This window comes from Podarcis melisellensis, assembly GCF_964234715.1.
Source record: "Podarcis melisellensis genome assembly, chromosome: 6".
NCBI lineage: Eukaryota > Metazoa > Chordata > Lepidosauria > Squamata > Lacertidae > Podarcis > Podarcis melisellensis.
This window is the reverse complement of record NC_138538.1, coordinates 30914133-30940296: the sequence shown is the minus strand read 5'-3', so window position 1 is coordinate 30940296 and position 26164 is coordinate 30914133. Positions and strand designations below refer to the sequence as shown.

Below are 26164 nucleotides of genomic sequence, written 5' to 3'. Positions count from 1 at the left end.
TGTTAGTAAATATGAATATATGAAGCTGACAAACTGTCTTAGTCCACCCGATCTAAGGTCCATTTAGGGACACGGGTGGGGCTGTGGGTTAAACCACAGAGCCTAGGACTTGCCGATCAGAAGGTCGGCGGTTCGAATCCCCGCAATGGGGTGAGCTCCCGTTGCTCGGTCCCTGCTCCTGCCAACCTAGCAGTTTGAAAGCACATCAAAGTGGAAGTAGATAAATAGGTACAATTTTGGCAGGAAGGTAAACGGCGTTTCCATGTGCTGCTCTGGTTCGCCAGAAGCGGCTTACTCATGCTGGCCACATGACCCGGAAGATGTACGCCAGCTCCCTCGGCCAATAAAGTGAGATGAGCACCGCAACCCCAGAGTCGGTCACGACTGGACCTAATGGTCAGGGGTCCCTTTACCTTTACCTTTTCAGGTCCATTTAATCCACTGCTGAATACTCTGACTAGCAATAACCTTTTATGGTCTTCAGCATAAACCTTTCCAGCAATGTTGCTTGAAATCTTTTAACACAAAAAGCCAGGAGATACTTAGGTTTTTACTATATGCTATCCATGTCCTCTGTTATTGGGCGATGTCTACCTCCTTCCTTTAGGGATTGTCTCGATCATCCACACATTATTGAAACCATTGCTCACTCTGGACATTGGCTGCTGCTATGCAGAGGCATTAGGTTCTCCAAGATTTCATCACATGCTCAGTTCTGCATGCATTAATCATTCTAGACTTCACAAACAGCTTGTTATAAAGTACTAGAGCAGCAAGCAATGAAACATCTGAGAATCACCTGCTACTCTTTTCTCATGCATACTTTGATGTTTTGTTGCTAGAGAAGCAAGGTGAAGCCTCCACAGCAAATTGTCTTGCAGCCACCATAAATTGTTAGAACAGCCCACACTAGTCCTTTGACAGCTGTTGAAACAGTGGTACCTTGGTTCTCAAACTTAATCCGTTCCAGGAGTCCGTTCAACTCCTGAAACTGTTTGAATACCAAGGCATGGCTTCCAATTGGCTGCAGGAGCTTCCTGCACTCAATTGGAAGCTGTGGAAGAAGTGTCAGATGTTCGGCTTTCAAAAAACGTTCACAAACTGGAACACTTACTTCTGGGTTTGCGGCGTTTAGGAGCCGATTTGTTCATGAGCCAAGCCGTTTGGGAACCAAGGTACCACTGTAACTGCTTATTGTTCCCTCCTTTTCTACCCAGTTGAGTTCAAGTGAAAGAAGCAACCAGACTTCTGGTACTAGTATATCAGATGCATTAGTAATCCATAAATCCCCACTTGCCACTCTTTGCAATGGGCTGTCTTGTGCTGCTAGCACAGGGTGTGGGAAGGAGCCAATAGGATTCTCAATGTGGCACCCCACTGGTGGGAGCCAATAACAGATTCTGGCTGGAAGATGGGGGCGTTGCCTGAGGTAGACTGGCAAGAGAAACTTCCTATAGGCCGCTCCAAGGGTATAAATTGCAAGTACAACCATAGCAATTTCCTCACCCACAAAACCTCTAGAGAAGATACAACTGCTGGCAATCAAACATTTGCGCAAAACCATAATTGCTCAGAAACAGAGCCCACCTCAGTCCTAGGTTCTCTTGTTTTGTTTTCATTAATTGAACAAAGCATTAAAAACAAATAGCTTTTTAAAATAAAATTATATTTATGGTAACTATGGCACCTAGATACACTTAACACTGTCAATAATTTAGTACATCTTAAGCTGTTATTTTACTACAAGCAATAGAGAACAGCGTGAATTAGAAGCAGAATAATACAACAGTTTGAACGTTAACATGAAAAAGATGGATATTTAATAAAGATATGAAGCTGAAATAAAATATACATTGAAAGAAATAGGTTTGTCTGCAGTTCTCTAAATCCATGTATAATGCGTACAATTTAAAACAAATTCAACATTTATTTATTTATTTATTTATTGGTAAATATACAGTTTTAAGAATTATGAAATGTTGCTCATACCTATTTGTGTTAAACTAGTTAGTTTAAACACTGTGGGTAGAATTAAACATGCTCTTCCAGTCATTTCATCTGTACAAGCCTTCTGGCTACCAGATGGAATGATACCCCTCCCCCTTTCTCCATGTGCTGTTCTGGGGGTTCTTCTGACACCCCCTTCCCCAATCAATTTTTTGGATCATGGGAGCAGGAGGTGAGGCAACGTTCCATTGCACAAATGGGGCTAATGGGGTTCGTTATGTGAATCTTGTCCACTGTTTTGTAGAGATATCCTAAAGCACATATGAAAGATATATATATGATGATGAAAACAGAGGATTAATCCTGCAAAGATGGATTGTTCAGGCTTCGAAACAGTGCCAGAAGGAGAAAGCGAAAATGTACCGAAGCAACTTGCACTGAATTTGCCAGTGTCCTTAGGAATTCAAAAAACTGTATCATGTGAAAATTAAATGTCCTTTGAAGAAGGTTTTCATAGGAAAGTTGTTACTCTGGTGAGTCTGTGCAACTCTAGGCCTGCCCTACTGTATGTCAAAGTGAATCAAGCTGCTTCAGGCAGAGGAATTTAGGTGGCTAGATGAAAGCAGGAACTGACTTTCAGAAGTGTTGGCTCTAGTATCTGGAGCACCATTTGGCACTCTGCTCCAGAGAGCAAAATGTCTTGATCTAGAACAGAGCCTGGAAGTAATAAATTAGTGTTGGAATGAGTCCAAAAGGTAGATACAAAAACATTACATTTCAGTAGATTTTTCGTGTCACTTCTTCTATAAATCTATTCTAGCTATTAGAAAACATACAGCCTGGTCCTATGAGTTGTGTCACTAGTACAAACATTTAAGGTGCAGTGCAACAGATGCTGCACTGATGCAACATTGTCTATGGCTTGGCACCATGAGCTGATCCAAGGTTTTAATGGCTACATCAGCATATTTCAAGCTGCTGTGTTGGCAGCTGTGAGCCTCTCCAAATGTGGCACAACAGAACTGCATACAATTGCTAATTAGTGTTGAACAGGACAGACAAGAAGCATGATGGAGGCATGGTTGATGTATGGCAGGGAACAATTGAAAAATGTAGCACCACAAACAGAATTTCAGCCACCATAGGGTATGCAGTATTACACAGTCCTCCATGCCACTGAGCTTTGATAGTAGCTTGTAGAGGCAACTGAGAGGCAGCAGAGCAAAAGAGGCTTTCATTAATTGCCAACCAATGCATTGCTTGTGACAGATGCCACAACAGCTATCGACCAGCGCAAACCACTCTGAGTGATATCACAGTGCTGATCTGTGTCAGTTCATTTTTGTCAGCTGCTAGGAAAGGCTTTGCAGTTAGTACTGTGAGAGATTGCGCTGCTGCTACCTGCAGCCGCAGGACTCCACTACCATGTCTTCATATTGTTTGTAGACTACATTATTAGCAGAGTCAATAAACAGGATGCTAATAGGACTCAGTCTTGTCGGAACACAACAAGTTGGAGGTGTCGACTCTGGGTCCATAGAGTTCATTAATGTTTGGATAACAGCATGATTGGTGGGTTCCAGATGGGACCGAAGAGGAAATTCGCAAAGTCCTTCACAATGATAAGCTTCATATTCAAGAGGGGCTATTATCCAGTCATCCCAGCCCATATCCTTAAAATTCACATGAAGTGCTTTTTTGCTGCATCTTGTCTTCAGATTCTTGTTGGGCCTCTTTCCTTGCCGAGTTGCTAAAGGAGCCCTTCTCTTTCTTCTCTGATTGAATAGGTATTCATAAACAGTTTTGTCATCCTGGCCAGATCTGGCTTTTATTTCATTGAAGAACAAGTCTCTTTTCTTTGTCCTACCAAATACTAAGAAGAGAGCTTTTTCATTGACTTGCCTCCCTGTTCTGTTAAATCCCACAGTCCTTAAATCAACAGGCCTTCCCCTTTCAAAAGCCTCCAGTTCAAAACACAAGTTAGCAGAGTTTTTAAAATTCCTAAAAAGCTTCCAAATGTCAAAGACTTCCCATTTTGCGGTATCTAAGATGTTGACTGTCCGAGAGTCCAAGAGGATGGATGCTTGCCTGCTTATGGAGCAACTGAATAGTTTCATTTGACATGTTTTCCCATGAGAAGTAGGCTTCCAGTTGTCAGAAGGTTTTTTCCTTAAAATACGCAGTTCTGCCCCCAGTAAGCCATCTTTTTCTAATGCACTGATATCAAAAATGTATTTCTGCTTTTTAACAGCTGGAGCACGGTCATCTAAAGAGAGAAAGAGGGAGAGAAGTATGTATACTGAACAGAAATTTGTTCAAAATTTCAATTTCTCTTAATAACACACAGTGACCTTCACTATTAGTGACCTTCACTATTCCTTGGGAATTATAAAACAATGCTATGGAAATGCTACAAGTTCATACTCCATGGAGATTTACTAAAACAACACTTCCAATTCAGACATAGAAATATTTCTGCATTATTTTAGTCTGTGTTCTTGTCCCCCAAAGTTAATCCAACAGTACATTAAGGCTAATCAATAGGACTTAGTTTCCATTTGACTGCATTTGGTATTAAGATTCCAGACGGCAAATTTAATACATTTTGTTTTATTGTACTTTTGGTGATTTATGTGCTGTCACTTGATTTAGCATTTGAAGGCATGCATTCTCTTTTATATACTATCTACCTATTGAGATACATAGAGAAAGTGTGTGTGAGAGAGAGTCTTTGTTGTCCATTAGCATGACACTTCCTTTAGTCTAGATAAAGTTGGGTTGCATCTCTTCTGAATCACTACACTTCTTTATATGACTTCAAAACTCTCAACATAAAATTGTATGATCCATTGACTGATCCAAGCTAAATTTACCAAGCATGGTTGCACAAATCATCCATTCCAATGGTGCTTGTGTCAGAGACCTGTGTACCCAACAGCACTGTCACTTGATCCGCCCAGCATTCACAGGTTGCTGTGGGGCCCTGTTAGGGTCTAAGGAAGAATGTGGATGGACTCCTGAGGTCTTGGAGACATCACTGAAATATTAAATCTCCTGCCTATTTCTTATAACAAGGTACATCTAAATTTGTTTGATTCATAACAACAGACAAACAACAAAATCAGAAAGGACTGACTGACTGACTGACTGACTGAAAATCAGAAAGACTTGAGAGTCTTCTTCCCCCTAAGTCTAACCCTTTAAACTGGTATTTTAGCTGAAATGGACTAATTGGGTATTGTTTACTGCCACCATACACTTTTAGTAGCATGTTCTGCAGGAAATAAAATCATTTTATTTCACTGTAAAACAACAACATAATCCTAAAATTACTAATATCACTGGGATAAAAGCATGACCGTTTTGTTTGGTAACATACCAAAAAGCTGATGTGAAAAATGCTCTTTAAATCTATATTGCATGGATGAAAATGCCTGGAGTCTGCCCAGATTTTTGGAAATACAGATCCCCTCTGCCCTTTACCTTCTGACATGGATTTCATACACTTGAAAGATAGGCAAACATTTTGTTTTCTTACCTTGCCCCTTGTCTATGAAGCTTGTAATTGTATTGGCAAGCCCAGTCTCCAGTTTTACGCTTCCATTAACACCTTTCCGTTCTGCATCAGAAAGAGTCCTGTACAGGGAGAGCATGTATTCATGTGGGGTGATCGCAGGATGCCTGAACGCCTCCTTAGATTCCCTTTGGGCAATAGCTTCTTTAGTCTTTTTGGTTTTGAAGGAGCTGGCATCTGAATTGCTGGTGCCAGTTTTCTTCAGTGGGGCCTTGGGGCCAAAGTTCTGTAGCTTCGGGGTCACCGTCCTTATTCCCGATTGTCTGTTTGAAGATTGAACTCCTACCTTTTTGTCTGTGCTCCCTGCTTTGGAGAGAGTCTTCTTTGAGTCATCAGTCTTTGCCAAGAGAAGTCCGGCTTGAGCATTATTATTTTTTGCCCTAGACTTTGAATTCCCAGCACTATATCCATGGTTCCCCGTTCTAAATGTACCTGCCCTTGGCAAGGGGTTTCTCTCTTTTCCATCTATGTTTGACAATCCTAATTTGGATCCTGGGTTGCCTTGACTTGCTTCAGCAGGACTCAGTGCTAAGGAAATGAAAACGAGGTAAAACCAGCTAAAGTGCCAAAGCAGTAGAGTAAGAAAGTGCAGGATTTTCATCCTCTGGTCTTCCTTTGAATGCCACCAAAGAAAAAATCAGAAAAGGTTCCTCCAGTTTGGCATAAGAAAACATGAAAAAAATTAAGAACCAAAGTCAGCAGAAAGCGTTTTATTTTAAGCTTAAAGCACTTTAAATCTACTTGTTTAATATTTGTATCCAGTCCCATAGTGGAAATGCTAATTTAGTCAATTTGGTCTTCTCCTGGTTTCTGCTAGCAGCTTGTTCTTGAAAAGAGAAAGTTTACCACCCCCCTTTCTTCTGTAAAAGTGACTAAAAACTTGAAGGACTCTTGTTTAAATCGGAGAGGGTTTTTTTTCCAAGAAGGAAGAATGGCGTAATGCTGCCTCTGTATTAAAAGGTTTTTTAAAAAGTTTTGAATCCCTTCCAGTGAAAATATTTCACACACAGAAACCTGCAGGTGCTCAGAAATCTTTTACAAACCTGAACTCAGGAATTGGAAGCGGAATTCCAACAAAAACCTATTTAATTACTCTCTGATGTCATGCTGTCTAAACTAATTTAAGTGTGATATATTTCTTTTAAAAAGTCTTCTTTGCCCTTTCCATTAGCATGAGTCATACTCTGCTTCGTGTAAAACAACTCTGTAGGACCCAAACTCTATAGAATATGCAATTTAAAGTGGCAACTTGTTGCCTCTTTTAGCCTTAAATGAACTTCTCATTTTAAACAAGACAAAGCCGTGTAAGAGAAAAAGTAGAAGCCTTTAACAAAATCAGTTGGAATAAATGCATTAAAGCATGCTCTAATTCACAGAGATGTTTTATAAAGTTCTTCTGAACATAGACGCTGACCTTTATTAGCAGCAATTTCCTTCTGTCACTGGGTGATGAAAGGATGAGAGTTAACAAGAGTATTAACAAAATAAACTCTTCTTTAATAAGCACGTTAAAACATTTATTATGACATATTTTTAAAAGTCTTTAAGAAATTAAGCAAAATCTCATGTGATGCCTAGCTAAGGGAATATTTGCTAGCGCTGCATAAAGCTTTTTAGAGTTTTTTATTTAACTGATTCTCTTTACCAGGATTAGTCAATGTTTAAGCAGCAGTGTCCCCTGCAGGAACCTAGAGCTCCTGTGAAAGAAAAGACAGCTTGTTTAAATAGTTTAGTATAAATGTGATATTTTACAGAAAAATTAAAAATTGCTATTACAAAGCAGACTGCTGGAGTTGTGAAGGTACTATATATCATAAATACCTTTATATGTGGAATGAAGCTTTCTTGCTGCATTGATTCCAGAAAACAGGATATAAACTTTGGGAAAGCAGACCGTGAATTGGGCAAATAATGTCTTCTAGATTGTAACAAAAACAGGTGAGCTTCGCTGAGCAATGTCTTCTGCGTGAAGAAGAGCATCCCAAATCTTTAATCTTGTACATGTTGCTCAACAAAATTTGGCCCCAAGATGAATTCTGCTGCATAGGGAATGTTTCAGGGTCTTCTTGTCCACCTGTGCACCACAACCTACATCACCTGCTGAAATATGTCCAGAAGTTATGACTGCTTTGTCCAATGCTTATTTTTGTTCTTATTTATTTATTTACTTTAGATGGAGGAAATGTCTGATTGGGGCTGTGTCCACATTAGGCATTCATATGCACCTGGGTCACTGTTTCCCTGTGTATATATTCTGTGCATCCAAATGTTAGCGCTTTTAGTTTTAAGCCTCTGAAATCTCTCTCAGTGTTTCCCATCCACATCAGTTGGTGGTGTTTGATGGGATTTATTCACACAGTGTGTTGCTGTCTCCTCCTCTTGATTAGGACTCCACCACCCACCATCTTTTCCAGGAACCTGTGGTCCACTGTAGACATGTGCACAGATATTATGTACCTTAATTTAAAATGAAATTATAGGTTTTTTGAGTTACCAAATTTGTGCAAAAGAGCAGGCAAGTAAAAAAAAAAGGGTGTGTCGCTCCAAAATGAAAACAAAGCGGAAGAAGTGTGGCAATAGATGGCACACAGTGAAACATCACCATGTATGTAAACAAACTTGCCCATGCAATGTACACAATGTGCTTCAGTGTCTTCACAGTTGGGTCACATGGGATTTTATATTGGATCTTATTCCCTTATCAGATGATTAGCATATCAGGAAAATCCGAATGGGGGGCAGGGAGAAGCTCAGGGTAGCATTCAAATGAGGAGGATGTCATTTGTCAGACAAAAATACAGAGGCACAAACAGCTTCAAATCCACATTAAATTTCAGTGTGTAAACAATTACAATCCCATATATACTTATCTAATGCATATATACAGGGTGAATCATAATGAAGTATACAGTTTCCATTTACTATGAATGGAAACTATTACTATTAACTCTTGTAATAATATAGTAGACCTTTTTCTTTTTTCACTTTTTCTTTTTATGTTGTTCAATTAAAACTGTTCTTTACAAATATTGTTAAAAAAAATTAAACTCCAGTATGAATAAGTCCAGGATCTTCCGTTAACCTTAAGGCACAAAACAAAACAAAAAACTGTGTGTGTCCCTCCAAATCAGGCAAAAACAAAACAAAATTCAAAGCAGAGCTGGTGGATTACTGATTTGATTGGGGAAGCAGGCTGGAGAGGGTTAACCCTTCTCTACTATGCCATCCCAACTCCAAAAAAATGCCCTCTAAAGCTGTTATTAGGATGGCAATTACTGATGCACCTTAGCACTACAGACGTTGCTGTTAAGTCTCCCAGTTGCTGCAGAAACACCACAGCTTTGTCACATGTAGTCAAGTTTTTAAATTCAGAATAATTACAAGATTTCTCCTGTATATGTCAGAAAAGTGACTTGTTTCTATTAGAAAAAGGAATGAGCCCCACCAGCTCAGAGAAAATAAAAAATAAAGGAGGTGTTAATTGGGGTTGAGGGTGTCATTTGATCCCTAAACCATTTTTTTCCTGCCAACAGTTGGTTTTGACCATGACCAGAAGCAGAAATGTTTAAAGAAAGTACTACTTCAAACATTAATTTTCTTACTAACTGTGCTCTAATAGCCTGAGCAAGCTGCATGATCTCCATTGTACAAATAGAGATTGCCGTCCTCAAACCACTAATGAGCGCTATAGTTTTTTATGCTGACGCAGCTCTTTGGGGACTGAGCAGTTCTTTAGAAGTTGAAGCACAGGGAATTTCAGCAGTTTGACAAAGAACACGTGAGGTGCAGTGTTAGAAACTCGGATATATAAGCTAGGCACCAAAGCTCCTTAAACCAGGCTTACTGTCATCAAAACGAAACGTCTAGTTGCCATTTTTATGCCAGAAGGCCCAAAAGTCGTCTTTTTCAATGACTTTTTGGTTCCTGACATTCATTCTGATTGTGCAAATAAAATATAAAGAATAGAATTCTACAGGATATGTTGCTAGTGTGTGAAAACAGTCAAGATCCAAGGATCCCCAGGCATGCACCTCCAGATGGTGGAGACGTCAGGCACCATTCTGACACCCGGGCATCTTCACTTGGTCACAAGTAGCCGATATCCAGCTGCAAAATGTGCCTAGTGCCTGGCAAATTTTGAGCGCTGGTGATGAGAAAGAAAAGCCTGAAGTAGGGTATATACAGTTATCCTGACTCCCCAAGGCAAGGCATTTCCCAATCTCCTCATTTTACCAGATTTTAATATGAAAACTTACTATATTTTCGGATGAACAATGTAGACTTGCTTGGGCTCAAGAGACTTTAAAGTCAGACACAAGCAGAGGGTACAGAGGAAGGAGAGGAAGATGGAGACAAGGGTAATGGGAAGAATATGCACTTAGGATTGGTTTAAGTGGAACAGGAATGGAAAACCCGTGACCTCCAGATCTTGTTGGACTCCATCAGCCAATGGTCAGGAATGGTAGGAGTTGTAGTTCGGCAACCTTTTCAGGGCTGCAGGTTCCCCACCTGTAGAGGATGAGGCCTAAGGAGTTCTACTATTATATGGGGACATACCCCTCATCCTAGTGTTGGGCTGGACCCTGCCCCCTTTAAATGCAGGGTTTTTTAATACTTGGAAAGTTTGAAATGGCTAGGATAAAAAAAACCCACATTTAAGGTGGCAAAACATTGGAGTGAGGATGTCTCCATATTAATGGGGAGACAGGCTGGTGCAAATCCACATATTGCTTCAGTGTGGATAAGCCCTTCAGTCTAATCTCCAGTTAAGACTTTTGGACTGCTTGCTAGAGGCCAAACCCTAGGATCTCTCATGAGTACTTTACAAGGGTCAACCCAGTTGTTAGTTTCCCAGCATTCAGTCTGCTAGATTTTTGCCATTCTCAGTCCAGCACACCAACTATCCTCCTCATTCTGCTGAGGGAATTGACTATGTATGTTTCCAGGCGGGGTCTTACTCTGCAAATGGGTTGTTGAGACGTTGTAAACAGGCAACAAATTTGTCTTGGTTGGATTTTCTGTGGGAAGAGTAAACCTAGAGGGGAAAATATGGCTGGTGTTTTGATGCCAATGATGTGGCTACTGCAAAAACAAACAAACACACCAAAAGAAAAACTTGCATGCATGAGGTGCACTGATCCCACAATAAATGTGTCTGGAAGCATTCTATGGTAGCATAACAAATTATTATTGTATGTCCATGGTATTACTGGTAGGTACCTCGCTCATTTTTTTCACCTACCTAGCTGTGCAATTTGAAACAATTTCCATGCTCTGTTTCCCCCTTCTTCGTTTCAGAGGCTGTGTGCTTTCTGAACCAGTGCTTGGGTACAAAACTCTAGCCATTAAATTCCCCCCCTGGCTATCTCCAGCACAAAAGCTTGTTCCCATTAAGTGGGAATAAGTCTCATTAGAGCTGTTTAGACAGCAAAACCTTCAGTTTCATTAGCTATATGGACAGAAACTCTTCATGATAGGAGCTGTCCATAAATTGTACAAGCAGAAAGTGGAGGCCGAGGGACTGCCTAGATGTATGCCAAATATATGCCACAGCAGGCTATGGCGCCCAAGAATGATTGCAAACTTTTAGAATGTCTCACTATATGGAATATCCTGGCGTAACCTTAGCTATGGCAGGGCTTGAGCTTCACTAAAGTAAACAGAAAAGTGAAGAAAGAATAGTGTGTTTCAGTGTCAAGAGGCTTAGCAAATATATGCAGGCAATGTACTCAGACTGCAACAGTACTCCGGAGGGAGCAGTTTTAAAAATGGTTCCTATCTACAAATCACTGCTCTTCAGACCTTATGTTTAGCTAGTTTCAGAGAGGAAAATCCCTTTGCTAACCTAGGAAGCCACCATATGATATAGTTTAAGCCGTCACAAAAAGACATATGGCCAACCATCTTCTTTGGAAGGAAATAATAAGTTGTACAGCACTAGAATGACACACTCTCTGCTTTGTAATAAAGCTAAGAAAACGTTCTCTGCAGGATTCTAAAGAACTACAACTTGGGTTTCATGCTCCCCAACTACTGGGAACACCTGCTGAAGAAGCCACTGATGTGAGTTTTATGCCATAGTTGAGAGGTAGCCCTTTATGACCAAGGAACCAAAAGGCTGCAAATACATTTTCTAAAATGTGCTCTCATAGTGGAGGCCCCTCAAGGGTACAGTATGGATACTGACAGCTTCTGTGAGTTGTTACAAGAGACCTGAGGAAGAAAGGGGCCTCTAAGGGGCATGGATACTGTGGGCTTCTTTGGCATTCACAAAAAAGGTTACCAATAATTTCTGTCCCTTTAAATAATAGAAACCAGATGTTGCTGTTGGCAGTGTCTAACAAATGACATTTCTAATAATTGGAAAGCAGAGTCCAAGGTCTCCAGCTTCTTGGGCTTATAAATCAATAACATTAGTGTCTTAATGCAAACAGAAGCATAAGAATCTGAAGAAGCAAGTGGCTGAGTACAATAATCCAAGGCGTGGAAACTTGGAGACAGAATCATGTGATTTGCTTGTCTGCAGCAGCGCCAGAACGTTATAGAAACAAGCTGCAACCAGTCTACAGAAATCAGAGTGTATCCAACAGAATTTATGCTAGATCTGAAGCACATGCAACAATCTTCTACATCTTTGAGCCAAAGTTAACATTATCCGAATATTTTCCTGATCAGTTCCATGTGTTTTTTCTTCTGAAATCAGTACTAACTTGAGAAATTATATTTTATTATTAGGTTTTTTTAATGCTTCATATGAAAAAACAAGAGTTCCAAAAAAATCTAAAGGAATGGATTCATAATTTCAGCAGGGCAAAACACAGATAGTACTTATGTAGTAGGACAGATGTGTGGCAGAAGAAATTTTACATTTTTAAGGAAGACTTTTCAGGAAAAATAATACAGTAGTATCTTGGTTTGCAACTGCTTTGGATTACAACCATTTTGGATTACAACCACGTCAAACCCGGAAGTGCGTGTCCCCTTTTTTGGGGGGGATTACAACCAATTTTTTTTGGAAGGCCCCATTGGCAAAAGTGTGCCTTGGGTTACAACCTGTTTTGGTTTACAACCAGACCTCCGGAACGGATTATGGTTGTAAACCAAGGTACCACTGTATGATGGAAGAAGCCTTTGGAGCCTGACAGAAACTGTTTGCAGTGAATGGGAGGCTGATACCACTACTGTATTTATTTGGAAAGAAGTTCAGCTGAAATAAAGTTGTCTGCCGGTGAACAGGTTTAGGCTTTGCCATGTCTGAAGTCTGGTATGGTCAACTGTAGAGGCACTAAGATTGCAATTATGATATGGATGCTGAAAGGCAAGGCCTGTTGGTCGAGTAAAGAACTGCTCAGCTTTGAAATTTCAACAGTGTTCATACATTTTGAACCTTTGGCACAATCAAGTTTTTAACGGTACTTCTTTAAAACAAACCATGAAACTGGAGATTCTCAGGTGCTGAATTCTTAATATATACCAAATTCTGTGCTTAAGTAGTATGATTCACAAGAGGGGTTCATATGAACACCCGTGTGCTGACAGAGCAAGCAGTTGTTCAGCCAGTGTGAAAGGCCCTACAGGCATACCTTCTTATACATAGAATGCTTCTAGTATAGCTTCCCATTTTATGTCTGTGTTAATTAACTTGGAATAACTATCCCAGTTCTGTTTTCACAATCCCTAAAGAGATTAGAATCAGTACTCGTAAAAGTAGTTTATATTATTATTATTAATTGTACACGTTAATTACATGCTCTCAGGGCAGGTTACAAAAAACGAACAGAACTGCTAAATGCTACCAAAATACACATTTACAGCAACCAATTCACAGGAGATAATTTACAACTCAGCTATCAGGTCAATTCCAACAGAGGTACTGAGAGCAACTAACATGTTATTGGGCACAGCTTGAATCTGGGCACTGAAATTTCTGTTTCTTACACCTGACACCATAATCCTAATCAACCTCTTTTGGAAATGTGTCCTATTACTTTTCAATGAGACTTACTTCTAAGCAAGCATGTAACCTGATTCAAAGGCCTAAAGTGGCAATTCTAATCCCATTTACCTAAAAGCAAGCTCCACTAGCATTCAATAAAACATAATTTCTGGAGTGTTAGGATTGCATTGTTCCTCTCCAGTTAAGACTGCTCCCTCATCCAGCCGATCCTGGGTCCCAATTGAAAGCAGGGAGACATCCTACCATGGTACTAGCATAAACCCCATTTCATGACTCAGATTTTGGCAACCTTAAAGGTATTATCTGGGAGCATATGTGATTGTTTTACATGTTTTAAATATGTTAACTTGTTTTAACTGCCTCATGTTGGGGAAAAGGTGGGGCATAAATGTTGTTGTTTAGTCGTTTAGTCGTGTCCGACTCTTCATGACCCCATGGACCAGAGCACGCCAGGCACTTCTGTCTTCCACTGCCTCCCGCAGTTTGGTCAGACTCATGTTTGTAGCTTCGAGAGCACTGTCCAACCATCTCGTCTTCCGTCGTCCCCTTCTCCTTGTGCCCTCCATCTTTCCCAACGTCAGGGTCTTTTCCAGGGATTCCATTTATTTATATTAGTATAAATAAATATATACTAATAATAGCAATAATAGTAATTAGGTAAATAAGTAAACAACGTGAAAGAGAACCCCTCTGTATTTTGAGCACAGGTTTGTAGCCTATCTTATGGAGAGCTTCTGTGGGCTTAAGAGCATAACTGCACATAGGAATGAGCTGTCCCTCGGGACGAACCAGACGCTTATGTACCCCAAACTGCGAACAGCGGGGTCAGCGCTTGCCCAGACTTCCCGACGCGGCCTGGACGGCCTTCGGGGCGCTGTGTGCGTGAACTGGCGGCGGCGAGAAGCCGAGATCTGAGGGCCCAAACGGCAAGCGCTCCACAACCGCCAAGGGTCCTTGTGTTTCGCTGGAGGGGTTGCCGTGAGAGGCCTAGCCTCGTCGCTCAGGAAATAAACGCGCAGCTCGAACTTCCGAAAAGCCGCTGCTATTGCCTCGCGCTATTCCGCTCCCCCCCGCTTTTCCTGCCGGCTGCATTGGCTACTGGGAGTCGGAGCTTCGCACTAGGCCTGTCCTGCCTGTGGGGATAATGTACCAGGCCTAGACAGTCCCCTTCATGGGCTCACAGGGGGAACGTGCGCCCTCATACGCCCGGGCAGCCAAGAGTCTCTTAACTGTGGAAAAGCGGGCCGGCACAAACGAGTCGCTTGCCCGCTTCCACTAAGCGAGCGAGCAGGCGGGTTTCCGTTGCCGGAGCGGAGAGAAGAAATGTAATAGGACTCCGGCGGCCCCCTTTCCCCGCCCACGAAAGCCTGCAGGCGGCAGCGGAAAGGAAGTTTCACCATCTCTGTGGAGGTGAGCATCCCAGGTGCACGTTGAGGCGTGCTCAGGTGAGGGCGGGGAGGCTTGCTTGCTGTTATATATTAGGCAGGGCAGAACAGGTGAGGGATAACGTGCTGCTATTGAGAATTATAACGGAGTGCCATCACCTCGCTCCGCCTCCGCTTCTGAGCCCAACCCGTTTGCAGAAAGGGAAACTACAGATCTTCCCGGACTCTGGATTGGAAGAATCTGCCATTAATAGAGGACACCCCCCCACCCACACAACCGCCTCAAAATTCGTGCAGATATATGTGGCTGCTTACTGTTGTTGCAAACTCAAAAGTTAAGGTTAAAAATGCTAAGCACTTGCAAGTAAGCCCCATTGGATTCAACGGAACTTGTTTTTGAATAAGCAGGCATGAGATAGTGCCAATCTGCATTACAAGATTGTTGTAAATAGTCTTGAGGTGCATTAGGTTAGGGAAAGTACCAGAGATGCATTTCTATGCAATTTCCAGCAAGTAAAACGCTTGGAAATCCATTATACTTTCAAATAAATGCACAGAGGAATAGGTTATGGACTCTGCACCATGAAAGCTTGGGTCTTGATAAGTTTTTAAGTGCCACAAGACAAAAAAAGTTGTTTTTTGCTTCCACAGACTAACATGGCTAGGATGTATAATGTTATCCACTGTAAAGTTGAGATGGATAGTTATCTTGTCAAGGACAAGTGGTGAGAAAAGAGAATTAATATTTATTTGTGCTTTTCACAAGTGGAATTCTTGCATAGATTTAGTTTGGTGTTGGAATTCGTACTTATTCCATGTGCATGTGTGACAATCCTACATGTTGTGATTTGCTACTATACAGAATGGACTGTAGGAATTTGTGTCAGAATATTGACAGAGTTGTGCAAAATCATAGATTATTGACAAACCATAACATTATATTGAAATTACAATTTCTAAAAATGCAGACTGATGCATTTACTTGAGAATAAGCAGCATAGCGGGAATTGTTTTTGAAAACAAACAAACATAGGATCGTACTTCCTTTGTAAGAAAAATGTATTGGATCAGTTGATGCAGAGAAGATTTCCATTTGAAATGTATTAGGCATTTTTGCTTTTACTCAATCATATTAAAACTTTTTAAAATGTCAGCTTGAGGTTGCATCTTGCATCTCCACCTGCTTTTTCTTGACTCTGTAACACACCGCTTTATGGTTTGTTTGTGTGTTTTTTGGTAATATTCCCATTCTCATAAAATATGACTAAAAAATGGCTTGACAAATGTCATAACTAATGCTTTTTCATTCTTTATACAGAATGGAAGCCTGCAACAAGACTGTTGAAATGGCTTTCCAGCTAACAACATTTATTTTTCTTCTGTTGGAAACAAAGCAAATTATTTCCCATCTTTGTGCATTTTTCCTTTTGAGGAAGTAGAGCCATCAGGGCCATCTTGTCTGCTAGATTAATTAAACCAGTCTTGCTTCTTTCTGCTTTGACCTTTAGATGGAAGGAGACCAAGCAGCAAGCAGTATGAAAACACAGACAGTTCACTTACTTCCAGAAGAGCAACTAGTGGCACTACATCACCAGATGGTGGAAAATCAGGCATCCTATCAACACAGACTACAGAATTCCCAGGAGGCACAGCATAGGCAGGCAGTACTTGTACAAAAGTTACAGGCAAAGGTAAAACCAGTACAGTATATTTCTAGTGATATCTGAAACAAGGAGATGATGAAATTTGAGTAGAGAGCTGTTGGTGGATGGAAGAAGGGTACATTAAGAATAAAGTGCTTGCTTGAAAACAAATTTCTTTCTGTTCTTCTAAATATACATTTTGGGCATAGAACCATTTTCCTGACTTGGCAAATTGCTCAGTTCTAAACTTGTGATATCCCCCATTTTTCTGTCTTTCTGAAAACCTGTACCCCCCGCCTCCCCAAAGCAATGAGCTGCTGTGCCAACCGGTAAATATTAGCACCATTGTACTACTTCAAAGGCACTCTGCTGTGCTTGCTGGAAGTTAAGCTGATGCATCAATAACCAGCTAATTTGCCATTTGATATAAATGGCAGTACTGTATTGCTGTATATTTCGCAGAAAATATTCTTGAAATGCTTCCTTAAAAATGTATTCTTTCCCATTTATTTTAAGAATATTGAATATTGAATATACATTGTGTTTAAGCCTGGTTTTAAAAGAAAACTATTCATAGCCATTTCATATGTATCTATGTATGTATGTATGTATGTATGTATGTGCAATGCACAAAATCATCCCTAAACAACTTGGAACAAACTCAGAACTCAGAACTCATGAAGGGTGTTGCTGCATACACACTCTAAGAGGTAATAATAATATACCAACTTTTCCTGTTTTATTGCAGGTGCTGCAATATCGTAATTGGTGCAAGGAGTTAGAAATGCGTCTGGAAGCAAATAGGGTAAGTTTCAAAGTATGTGAGTACCATTTTTTGTGGTTTTGCTATTGGTAACAAAGTGTTTGTTGGAGAAATTGGTGCCCTTGTCCTTGCTATTTTTCCTTGTAGTGTTCTACTTCCCTTTTGTGATCACTGTTAAAAGAAATTAGCATAGTTCAATATATGCTGTAATGTCCCAAACAATGGGCATGCTTATTTACATGGAAACTAGCAAGGAAATCAAATTATGACATGGCTTTGACTAGTCTTCTATTATGAACAGCAGGTGTGTGTGGAGGGGTGGATTCTCACTGGGATAATAGTGGGGCCAAGTGATTATAGTTCAATTTTCTCCAGTTATTTTCAAAAATAAGCCACACAAGGACTAAAGTTGTGAATGACACTGTGTCTTGTTTGGCCCTTAAGCATCTTTCATTAAGCAAGAAAGACCCTAAAAATGCAAACAAATGCACTTCAAGTTGTGCTCATCTCAGCTGTTCACTGGCTTATTGATTCATGGGACGTTAACAAGGAGATCCAGAAGTGAGGGAATAGACTATGGATGTTGTTTAGATTAAATTGCCTGCCTTTTTCGCAAAGGGGTCCCATCCACACCAGTGGGATCGTAAAGAGGACCGTAGTCTAGAGAAAGCACTGATCCAGTTGGAAGAAGAGCAGCAGAGGTGAGTGAGCTTTTGCAGAAGCTTTATCTTAGCTGGTTTTTGGGGAAAGCTGTGCAACAGCTGCAGCACCATCATTTCATCTTATCGGGACCTTTACAATAGAGATTTGCTAATCCATTGCCATTCTCCTGTGCTTCAGATGTGAGAATTTGGCTGGGGTGAACAACTTGCTCCGTGAGCACTTGGACAAAGCCAATGAGGTGAATGGGGCTCTCCGAGAGGATGTCAGCAAGCTGATAGCTGACTGGACAAGGGCCAGAGATGAGCTAGAGCACAAGGAGAGCGAATGGCATAAAGAGCGGGAGGTAGGAATGTGTCACTAATAAGATACTGGGTAGGGAAGGTGGATTTCCTTATTGATTAACCTTATATTCTAGGCACAAATACTCATTTCTGATTTGGCAGGCATTGGCTGGGATTAAGAAAACAGTAGAATATTAATTCAGGGTGCGTATAGATGTACATTGTTCTAGAAGTCAAGACACTGCGGAAATTGTTTCATATACTGTATGTTATACCGACATGCAGTTCCCAGTGAATGATTTTCAGAGGTAGTATCGTGAAGAAAAAACAACTGTATTCAATATAGATCTGAACATCTTTTATTGATGTGGAAAATGCTGTGTATTATGAGATTATCCTATACAATCCATGCATTCTAAGGTTAGAAAAGTATTTCTCAATCATTTGACTTCTTTCCAGACTTCTCAATAATTGGTCAGTCCTAAACAATATAATAAAAGCCTTTTCAAATTTCAGAGACATGTATTTTTTAACAGTTTAAAGAGACTCAGTTTTGTCGGTTCTGAAAGTCTTTAACATGATTCTGAATGCTGCTGGCAATAATTAAATATGCATTTTTGAAAGAAAGCAGTTTTTGTTTTAGGCTGGGAAAATAAAGCTGTGACTTGCTGTTGTCTTTACATATATAGTTCTTTGAGAGTTATATGCGGACTGAACATGATCGTCTCTTTGGCATATGGCGGCAAGTAGTGACCTTGCACCGTTATTTTGTGGAAATGAAGACAGCAACTGACAGGTGAGGTTTTTCTGTCAGTTGAATGTGAAGTCATTTGCTGAGCTAAAATAGCTGATTAATAGGAAAAAAACTGACTCTAGTTTTTCACATCTTTAAATCTGTAATTTAATTTTTTTTGTCCAGTACAGTATTATTTGTTTCTGTTTCAGGGATCTGTCTGAACTAAAGGCTGAGCAAGCAAGACTTTCTGGCTGTATACTTGTCAGTTGCTTACACTTAAGTTCAGGCACACAGCTCTTGGATACCAATAGTTTTGAAAAACTTACCCTGAGGGGACAGGCCCAACAGCAGCAACTTCATATCAGGCCCAAGAAGTTGGATATGGAAAAGGAAATATACCAGCAAGCACAAGCAATTGTGAGTTTGCATGTCAAAGGAGAATTAGCAAAGGAGGATCTTCATAACAGGTAAAGTACCTCCTTAAAAGGCCCCACTAGCTGCTGTCCTCATTTACTGTAGATTTTTTAAAGAGTCAGACGGGACATAATAACATAACAGTGCTGCTGAATCAGACCAAAGGCCTATTGAATCTAGTATTCTCTTAAAGTGGCCACCAAGAAACTCCTGCAGCCAATCGGAAGCTATGCCTTGGTTTTCGAATGGTTCCGGGAGTTCAACAGACTCCCGGAACGTATTGAGTTCGACAACCAAGGTACCACTGTACTAGAATCTCAGAGATCAGTCGCTGATCCAGAGAAGGGATTCAACCCAGTGTGGTTTTGTCTCTTAAAAAAATATTGACCGGTGATTCTTGAGCTGGGGGTGGTGATTCTTAAGCCGGGAGTGAGGGGGGGGTGAGGAAGAGGATAAAAAAGACAAAGGCTATATTTTAAGCTAGTGTAGTTGATGTGAAATGAGTTGTGAAGTATAGACTAAGTGGTTTGGTGTCTGCAACTTTGGGCATGTGAAGTCGGATAGGAGTATGTGTTGCTGCACAATTTGCTTCATAACTTTTTTCCTAAGGTGGCTGGAGATTTACATTTTTTTTTAAAATGAAAGCTCAAAATCTGTGGGCCCTGCCTAGGGCCACCAGTGAAGACTTTCACGGGTGCAAGGTTGGCAACCTCTGTGCTAATGTGTTAGTGAAAAGCCTGGTGTTGTAAATGCTTCTCTTCTTTTTCCAAGGGTGATAGAGTTGACTGCCTTGCTTGAACAATCTCAAAAACAGAACGAGGAGAAGGAAATGTCAATGAAGACTCTCAGAGACACTGTGGAGATTCTGGTATGTTAGCAACAGTTTGAAAAATAATCCAGTGGCTGTTGTGGAGAAACGTTCTTTTGTCCTGTCAGCACTTAGCACTGTCAGCACTTAGAATAGAGGTGTCTAAGAACTAGTTGTTGCGAAGGGTTGCAATTCTCAAGTGATTCTATAGTATAGAATGCAACAAGTGGAAAAAGGTTATCTGAAGTTTCTGAGGAAATCTGCTTTGGTTCTTTCTTCTGGACTTGCCTATAGACAGACTTTTTTTTACATATTTTCTTTGGCATCTTAGTTCTGGTTAGTGACGTAGCAGGCATTTGGAGACACTCCACTGATATGATGCTGTCATTCAGTACTCTTCTTAAACCTGTGCTCTAAAATATGAGCTATGTCTGAGGGAATTGCACCTCTGGAAGAAGATGTAAAGGTAAAGGTAAAGGGACCCCTGACCATTAGGTCCAGTCTCGGACGACTCTGGGGTTGCGGTGCTCATCTCGCTTTACTGGCCGAGGGAGCCGGCGTACAGCTGCTGGGTCATGTGGCCAGCATGACTAAGCCACTTCTGGCAAACCAGAGCAGTGCATGGAAACGCTGTTTACCTTCCTGCTGGAGCGGTACCTACCGTATTTTTCGCACCATAGGACGCACTTTTTCCCCTCCAAAAATGAAGGGGAAATGTGTGTGCGTCCTATGGTGCGAATGCAGGCTTTCGCTGAAGCCTGGAGAGTGAGAGGGGTCAGTGCGCACCGACCCCTCACGCTCTCCAGGCTTCGCGGACCTCTTCGCAAGGAGCGGGAGCACTCCGGCTCCTTGCGGAGAGTTGCCAGCATGCCGAAGCCTGCGCGCGCTGAGCTCAGCGCGCCCAGGCTTCGCGGACCTCTCTGCAAGGAGCCGGAGCGCTCCGGCTCCTTGCGGAGAGTCGCCAGCATGCCGAAGCCTGCGCGCGCTGAGCTCAGCGCGCCCAGGCTTCGCGGACCTCTCCGCAAGGAGCCGGAGCGCTCCGGCTCCTTGCGGAGAGTCGCCAGCATGCCGAAGCCTGCGCGCGCTGAGCTCAGCGCGCCCAGGCTTCGCGGACCTCTCCGCAAGGAGCCGGAGCGCTCCGGCTCCTTGCGGAGAGTCGCCAGCATGCCGAAGCCTGCGCGCGCTGAGCTCAGCGCGCCCAGGCTTCGCGGACCTCTCCGCAAGGAGCCGGAGCGCTCCGGCTCCTTGCGGAGAGTCGCCAGCATGCCGAAGCCTGCGCGCGCTGAGCTCAGCGCGCCCAGGCTTCGCGGACCTCTCCGCAAGGAGCCGGAGCGCTCCGGCTCCTTGCGGAGAGTCGCCAGCATGCCGAAGCCTGCGCGCGCTGAGCTCAGCGCGCCCAGGCTTCGCGGACCTCTCCGCAAGGAGCCGGAGCGCTCCGGCTCCTTGCGGAGAGTCGCCAGCATGCCGAAGCCTGCGCGCGCTGAGCTCAGCGCGCCCAGGCTTCGCGGACCTCTCCACAAGCAGCGGGAGTGCTCCCACGGCTTGCAGAGAGCTGCCTGTTTGCGGGCTGGGGTCGGGGGAAGCTCGAGCTTCCCCCGCCCCAGCCCCGCGCCTGGGGGGGGAAAATAATTTTTCCCCTTTATTTCCCCCCCAAAAAATGGGTGCGCCCTATGGTCCGGTGCGCCCTATGGTGCGAAAAATACGGTATTTATCTACTTGCACTTTGACATGCTTTTGAACTGCTAGGTGGGCAGTAGCTCCCTCTTAATCTCCCTTATTCTTTTTCTAGGAGGCTGATCGTTTGCGGAAAGAATATGAACAATCACTGAGCAATAATACACGTGAAGAGATACTTTCTCTTCAGCATGTGATAAAAGAAATAACTGAGGTAGACCTAACTGGAATCTGTCTTCATGTTGCTTCTGTAGAATTTCCCATGTCTGTATTTAAAAACAAAATTAATGAAAGCAGATGTGGTATAAACATATGATCTAAACTTTAAACACAGGTTTTACATATTTTGCACCTACTCGGGGCACTTCCATTTGTTCATGTATATCAATGTTTAAAAATTCTGATTTCAAGACTTTTGTGAGGACTAAGCGCTGCTAAGGACTGACACAAATTAAGCCCTGATACTACTACTACTACTACTACTACTATTATTATTAGTTGATTTCCCTTGGCTGATTATGTAATCCTAGATTTTGCTGCTGCCATTTTGCTGGGTTGTATTCTGCCCCATCATCATAATTTCCCATCCTTGAAAATGCAGTGGATCACTATTTTCCCGCAGAAGTGAAAGACAAATAGGTAGCGAGGTGCAGTGTTTTGATTGTACAGAACTGAGAAAGTAATGTTGGTCTTGGATTTCAGGCAGTAATCAATGAGAGTGATGCAACGATTGGCACCCCACAGGATGAGAACTATGCTGAGCCTTGTAGCTTCTTGCAGTTGAACCCTGGTGACCCAGAGAGGGCTGTCCTGCTGGTGCGTGAGGTGCTGACTAGGAGAAGCAATGAAGTGCAGGTGAGAACTTCAGAGGCTCCCTTGCCAGTAAGACTTTCACATCACCAGTAGTAAAACTCCACACCTCGTATAGCACTTTTCTCTGCCTTTGATGCTCTGCCTTATAAATTTCAGCCTCTTCCTCTTCCTGCTAATAAGTATTCCTAGTTCCCTCAAGCTGGTTTTGACAGTCATTTCTTTCCCAGACAGGTTTTGCATTGGTGATTTGTTCTTGCCACTTTTCTAATCATTCCCTTTTCCCATGAGCATTCTGCTTATGTCCAATCTTACAACTTTCTCTTTTTTATTTTTTTATTATTTTAATTAAGTTTTCAGTTTTACATTTCAAAATAAGCATTTTGCAAACTTTAAAATACCCAATGATTTCCCTCCTTCTCCTTCCATGGTTCATTTTACATGTCATACATTCCTGCATATTTTACTATTCAGATCAGTTTTCTTACTTTACATCAATCAAATATTATTTACACTGTTGAATTTATCTTAAAGATGCCATCTTTTTCAGCTGTGTACAGTTATTTTCCATTTATTCAATAAATGTTTTCTACTCTTATTTAAATATATGTTCTTCTTGCTCTCTTATTCTGTGTGTTAAATCTGCAAATTCTGCATATTCGATCAACTTAAGTTGCCAATCCTCTTTTGTTAGGATCTTGCTCAGTTGCCATTTTTGGGCTAACAGAACATGGGCCGCAGTTGTTGCGTACATAAATAACCTTTTATGACACCTTGGGTTATTCCCAATAAAAAGGACTCTGGGTTTTTTTTTGGGGGGGGGAATAATTTTAAACATTTTTTTCAACTCATTAGAAATCATTTCCCAATAAACTTTTTACCTTTTTACGTGTCCACCACATATGAAAAAAGGTTCCCTCCGCTTCTTTACATTTCCAATACGTATCTGATCTTAGCCAACCTATCTGGAGTTAAACACTATCTATGGATCATTTATAAATACTTCTCTTTTAGTGAGTAACATGCAATAAATTTCAGATCATTTTCCCAAAGTTTCTCCCAGAGGTTGAAATCTATATTGTGTCCTATATCTATTGCCCATTGTGTCATTGAAATTTTAATAAGCTCTTTTGTTTCCCATTCTAATAAAAATTATACATTTTAGACAGAAGTTTACCCTTATTTTGTAAAAGTTCTTTTTCAAATTGTGAGCTTTGGTCCAGAAATCCATTCTTTTAATCTAATTTAAACATATTGTGTGTCTGTTGATATTGTAGCCAATCCGTAACTTGGCTCCTTAAGTTTTCCATTGGTTTCAGTTTGGGTTCCCTCCCTGTAAAATCCAGCAATTCCCTGTAAGTCGCCCATTGTCTATCCATATTAATTCCCTTAATTGTAATTGCTTCGATGGGAGTTAGCCATAAAGGGTTTTTTATTTCCAGCAGATTTTTGTATTTCTCCCAGACTCTATACAGATTCTTTCTAAGAATGTGGTTCATGAAACTTGCATGCCAGCTAAATTCTACATCATGGCCTACTAAATCTAAAATGTCTGCATTGCCCAATACTATTCATTCTTTTAACCAACTCAAACAAGCTGCCTCATAATACAATTGCAGGTCTGGCAGGGCAAAGCTTCCTCTTTCTTTTGCATCTATCAGAATTTTTTGTTTAATTCTTGGCTTTCCCCCCTGCCATATGAATTTAGAAATATCTTTTTTTCCATTCTTTGAAGCAGCTTGGATTATTTACAATCAGATTAGATCAGAATAAAAACAGGATCCTAGGAAATATATTCATTTTAATGGCTGAAACTCTACCTAACATGGGGGAGAATGAAACTTTCCCTATCTCCAACTCTTTCTTAACCTCTTTCCACAATTAAATATAATTATTTTCAAATAGGTTGAATTTGGGAATTTGTCAGCCAAATTTCCAAACACTTAATTTTTTTGCTTATTTTTAAATCAAACATCCTTTCTAAAAAAATTATCAACTGCTCATCCATGTTTTTGACCAACATATTGGTTTTATATGGGTATATCTTGAAACCCACCACTTCTCCAAACCTTTTAATTTCTTCTAATGTTTTGGGAACACTCTCCAAAGTTTGTTCTTGTGTCAACTCCACATCATCAGCAAATGCCCTTAATTTACAGTCTCTACATCCCACCACAATACTTTTAATTTCTCTATTTCTCCTTACATTCTGAAGCAGTATTTCTAGTGTCATAATAAACAACAGTGGAAATAGGGGACAGCCTTGTCTCGTTTATTTTTCTAGTTGGCATTTATCTGAAAGAATATTGTTTACTAATATATTTGAAGATTGATCAGTATAGATTGCTTTAATTCCTGCTAGGAAAGCATTACCTATTTCCATTTTCTTCAGAACCTTAATCACAAATGACCATGAAATATTGTCAAAAGCTTTCTCCACATCTAGAAAGATTAGGGCAGCCTGTTTTTCATTTCTTACTTCCAGGTAAATTGATTGCATTTCTTATATTGTCTTTCATTTGTCGGCCTGGTCTCTGTGAACTGACTCAGTGTCTACTAGCCAAGATTGTAGCAAATAGTTTATAATCACAGTTCAATAATGAAATTGGTCTGTAAATTTTAGTCTTTGTTAAGTCACTGTCTTGGTTTGGGATCTGGGTAATGAATACGTCTTTCCATGAAGCTGGAACTACTGCTGTCACCAGAATTCTATTTATGGTGACCCCAACCTTACAACTTTCTCTGCCTGTACATAACATTCCTTCAGTCTTCAGCTGCTGCTTCTCTGTGGACTAATGCTTAACCACCTCTGTCTGTATATAATACCCCTTCAGTCTCTCACTTTCTCCCTAATCATTATGTTTTGCCTTCTTCTGCAGCACCTGAGACAGCAACTCTTGTCTAGTCAAAATTCTGTCAGCTCCTTGGAGAAGCAACAAGAACAGCAAAAAGACCACTGTAAGTTCCTAAGACAAAAACTTGAGCAGCTGGAAGGAGAGCAAGACACACTCATTAGCCAACTTCAGCATCTGCAGTCCATGGTGGAGACTTACCGCAGGTCAGACATGTAATGCTTTCCCCATCTTTAAAGACTTATATTGTAAAATAGATCCATATTCTCTTGGCTTGCAGTGTGCTTTCCTCTTGTCAAGTCAGTAGGTTGTCTCCAGTGCTAGTCCTACTCAGAGTAGACCCATTGTAATTAATGGACGAAAGTGGCTTTTCCAATGGGTTTACTCTGAGTAGCAGTTAGCTGGATGCAGCCCAATATCTCTCTGGATTTGAAGCACCTACTTAAATTGTAAACAAACCTTCATGTGTGGTCTGGGCTCTTCAAAGTTTGCCTGGGGCAGTTTGCATCCACAGGTTGGAGAGAGACAGTACTCAAGAAGTCACTGCCTTTCAGATGTGATGGTGTCCTCATTTCCCTGTATTCTCCAGTAGCTCAGATAGGAAAAGGAGGATGCTCAGTCAGTAGTAGCTAAACAAGTGCAATGAAACTTTGCAGT

The 26164-nt window shown here is 41.2% G+C and overlaps 2 protein-coding genes across 2 annotated transcripts in view; one reads left to right on the top strand and one right to left on the bottom strand.

The window, feature by feature from the left end:
- Nucleotides 1-1649: 1649 nt before the first annotated feature.
- GDF5 (growth differentiation factor 5) lies at nucleotides 1650-7096 on the bottom strand. The gene is made up of 2 exons (XM_081916120.1): nucleotides 5486-7096; nucleotides 1650-4213 (listed from the first exon to the last, which is right to left on the bottom strand). Exons 1-2 carry the CDS (start codon nucleotides 6120-6122, stop codon nucleotides 3345-3347), a joined length of 1506 nt encoding a protein of 501 aa, XP_081772246.1. The 5' UTR covers nucleotides 6123-7096; the 3' UTR covers nucleotides 1650-3344.
- A 6678-nt stretch (nucleotides 7097-13774) lies between these two features.
- Nucleotides 13775-26164, top strand: part of CEP250 (centrosomal protein 250) — a 40501-nt gene continuing 28111 nt past the window's right edge. The window contains 13 exon segments of the mRNA XM_081914356.1: nucleotides 13775-13887; nucleotides 14129-14745; nucleotides 14747-14923; nucleotides 16372-16554; nucleotides 17255-17311; nucleotides 17888-17970; nucleotides 18110-18275; nucleotides 18903-19009; nucleotides 19159-19416; nucleotides 20135-20231; nucleotides 21961-22059; nucleotides 22548-22700; nucleotides 25535-25713. Coding sequence (XP_081770482.1) covers nucleotides 14650-14745; nucleotides 14747-14923; nucleotides 16372-16554; nucleotides 17255-17311; nucleotides 17888-17970; nucleotides 18110-18275; nucleotides 18903-19009; nucleotides 19159-19416; nucleotides 20135-20231; nucleotides 21961-22059; nucleotides 22548-22700; nucleotides 25535-25713 — 1655 coding nt within the window. The 5' untranslated portion in view covers nucleotides 13775-13887; nucleotides 14129-14649.

Coding starts and splice junctions, on each gene's coding strand:
- GDF5 (XM_081916120.1), bottom strand. CDS start 6,122: ATGAAAATCCTGCACTTTCTTACTCTACTGCTTTGGCACTTTAGCTGG. Junction 4,214..5,485: donor CTTCATAGACAAGGGGCAAG/GTAAGAAAACAA, acceptor TTCTCTCTTTAG/ATGACCGTGCTCCAGCTGTT.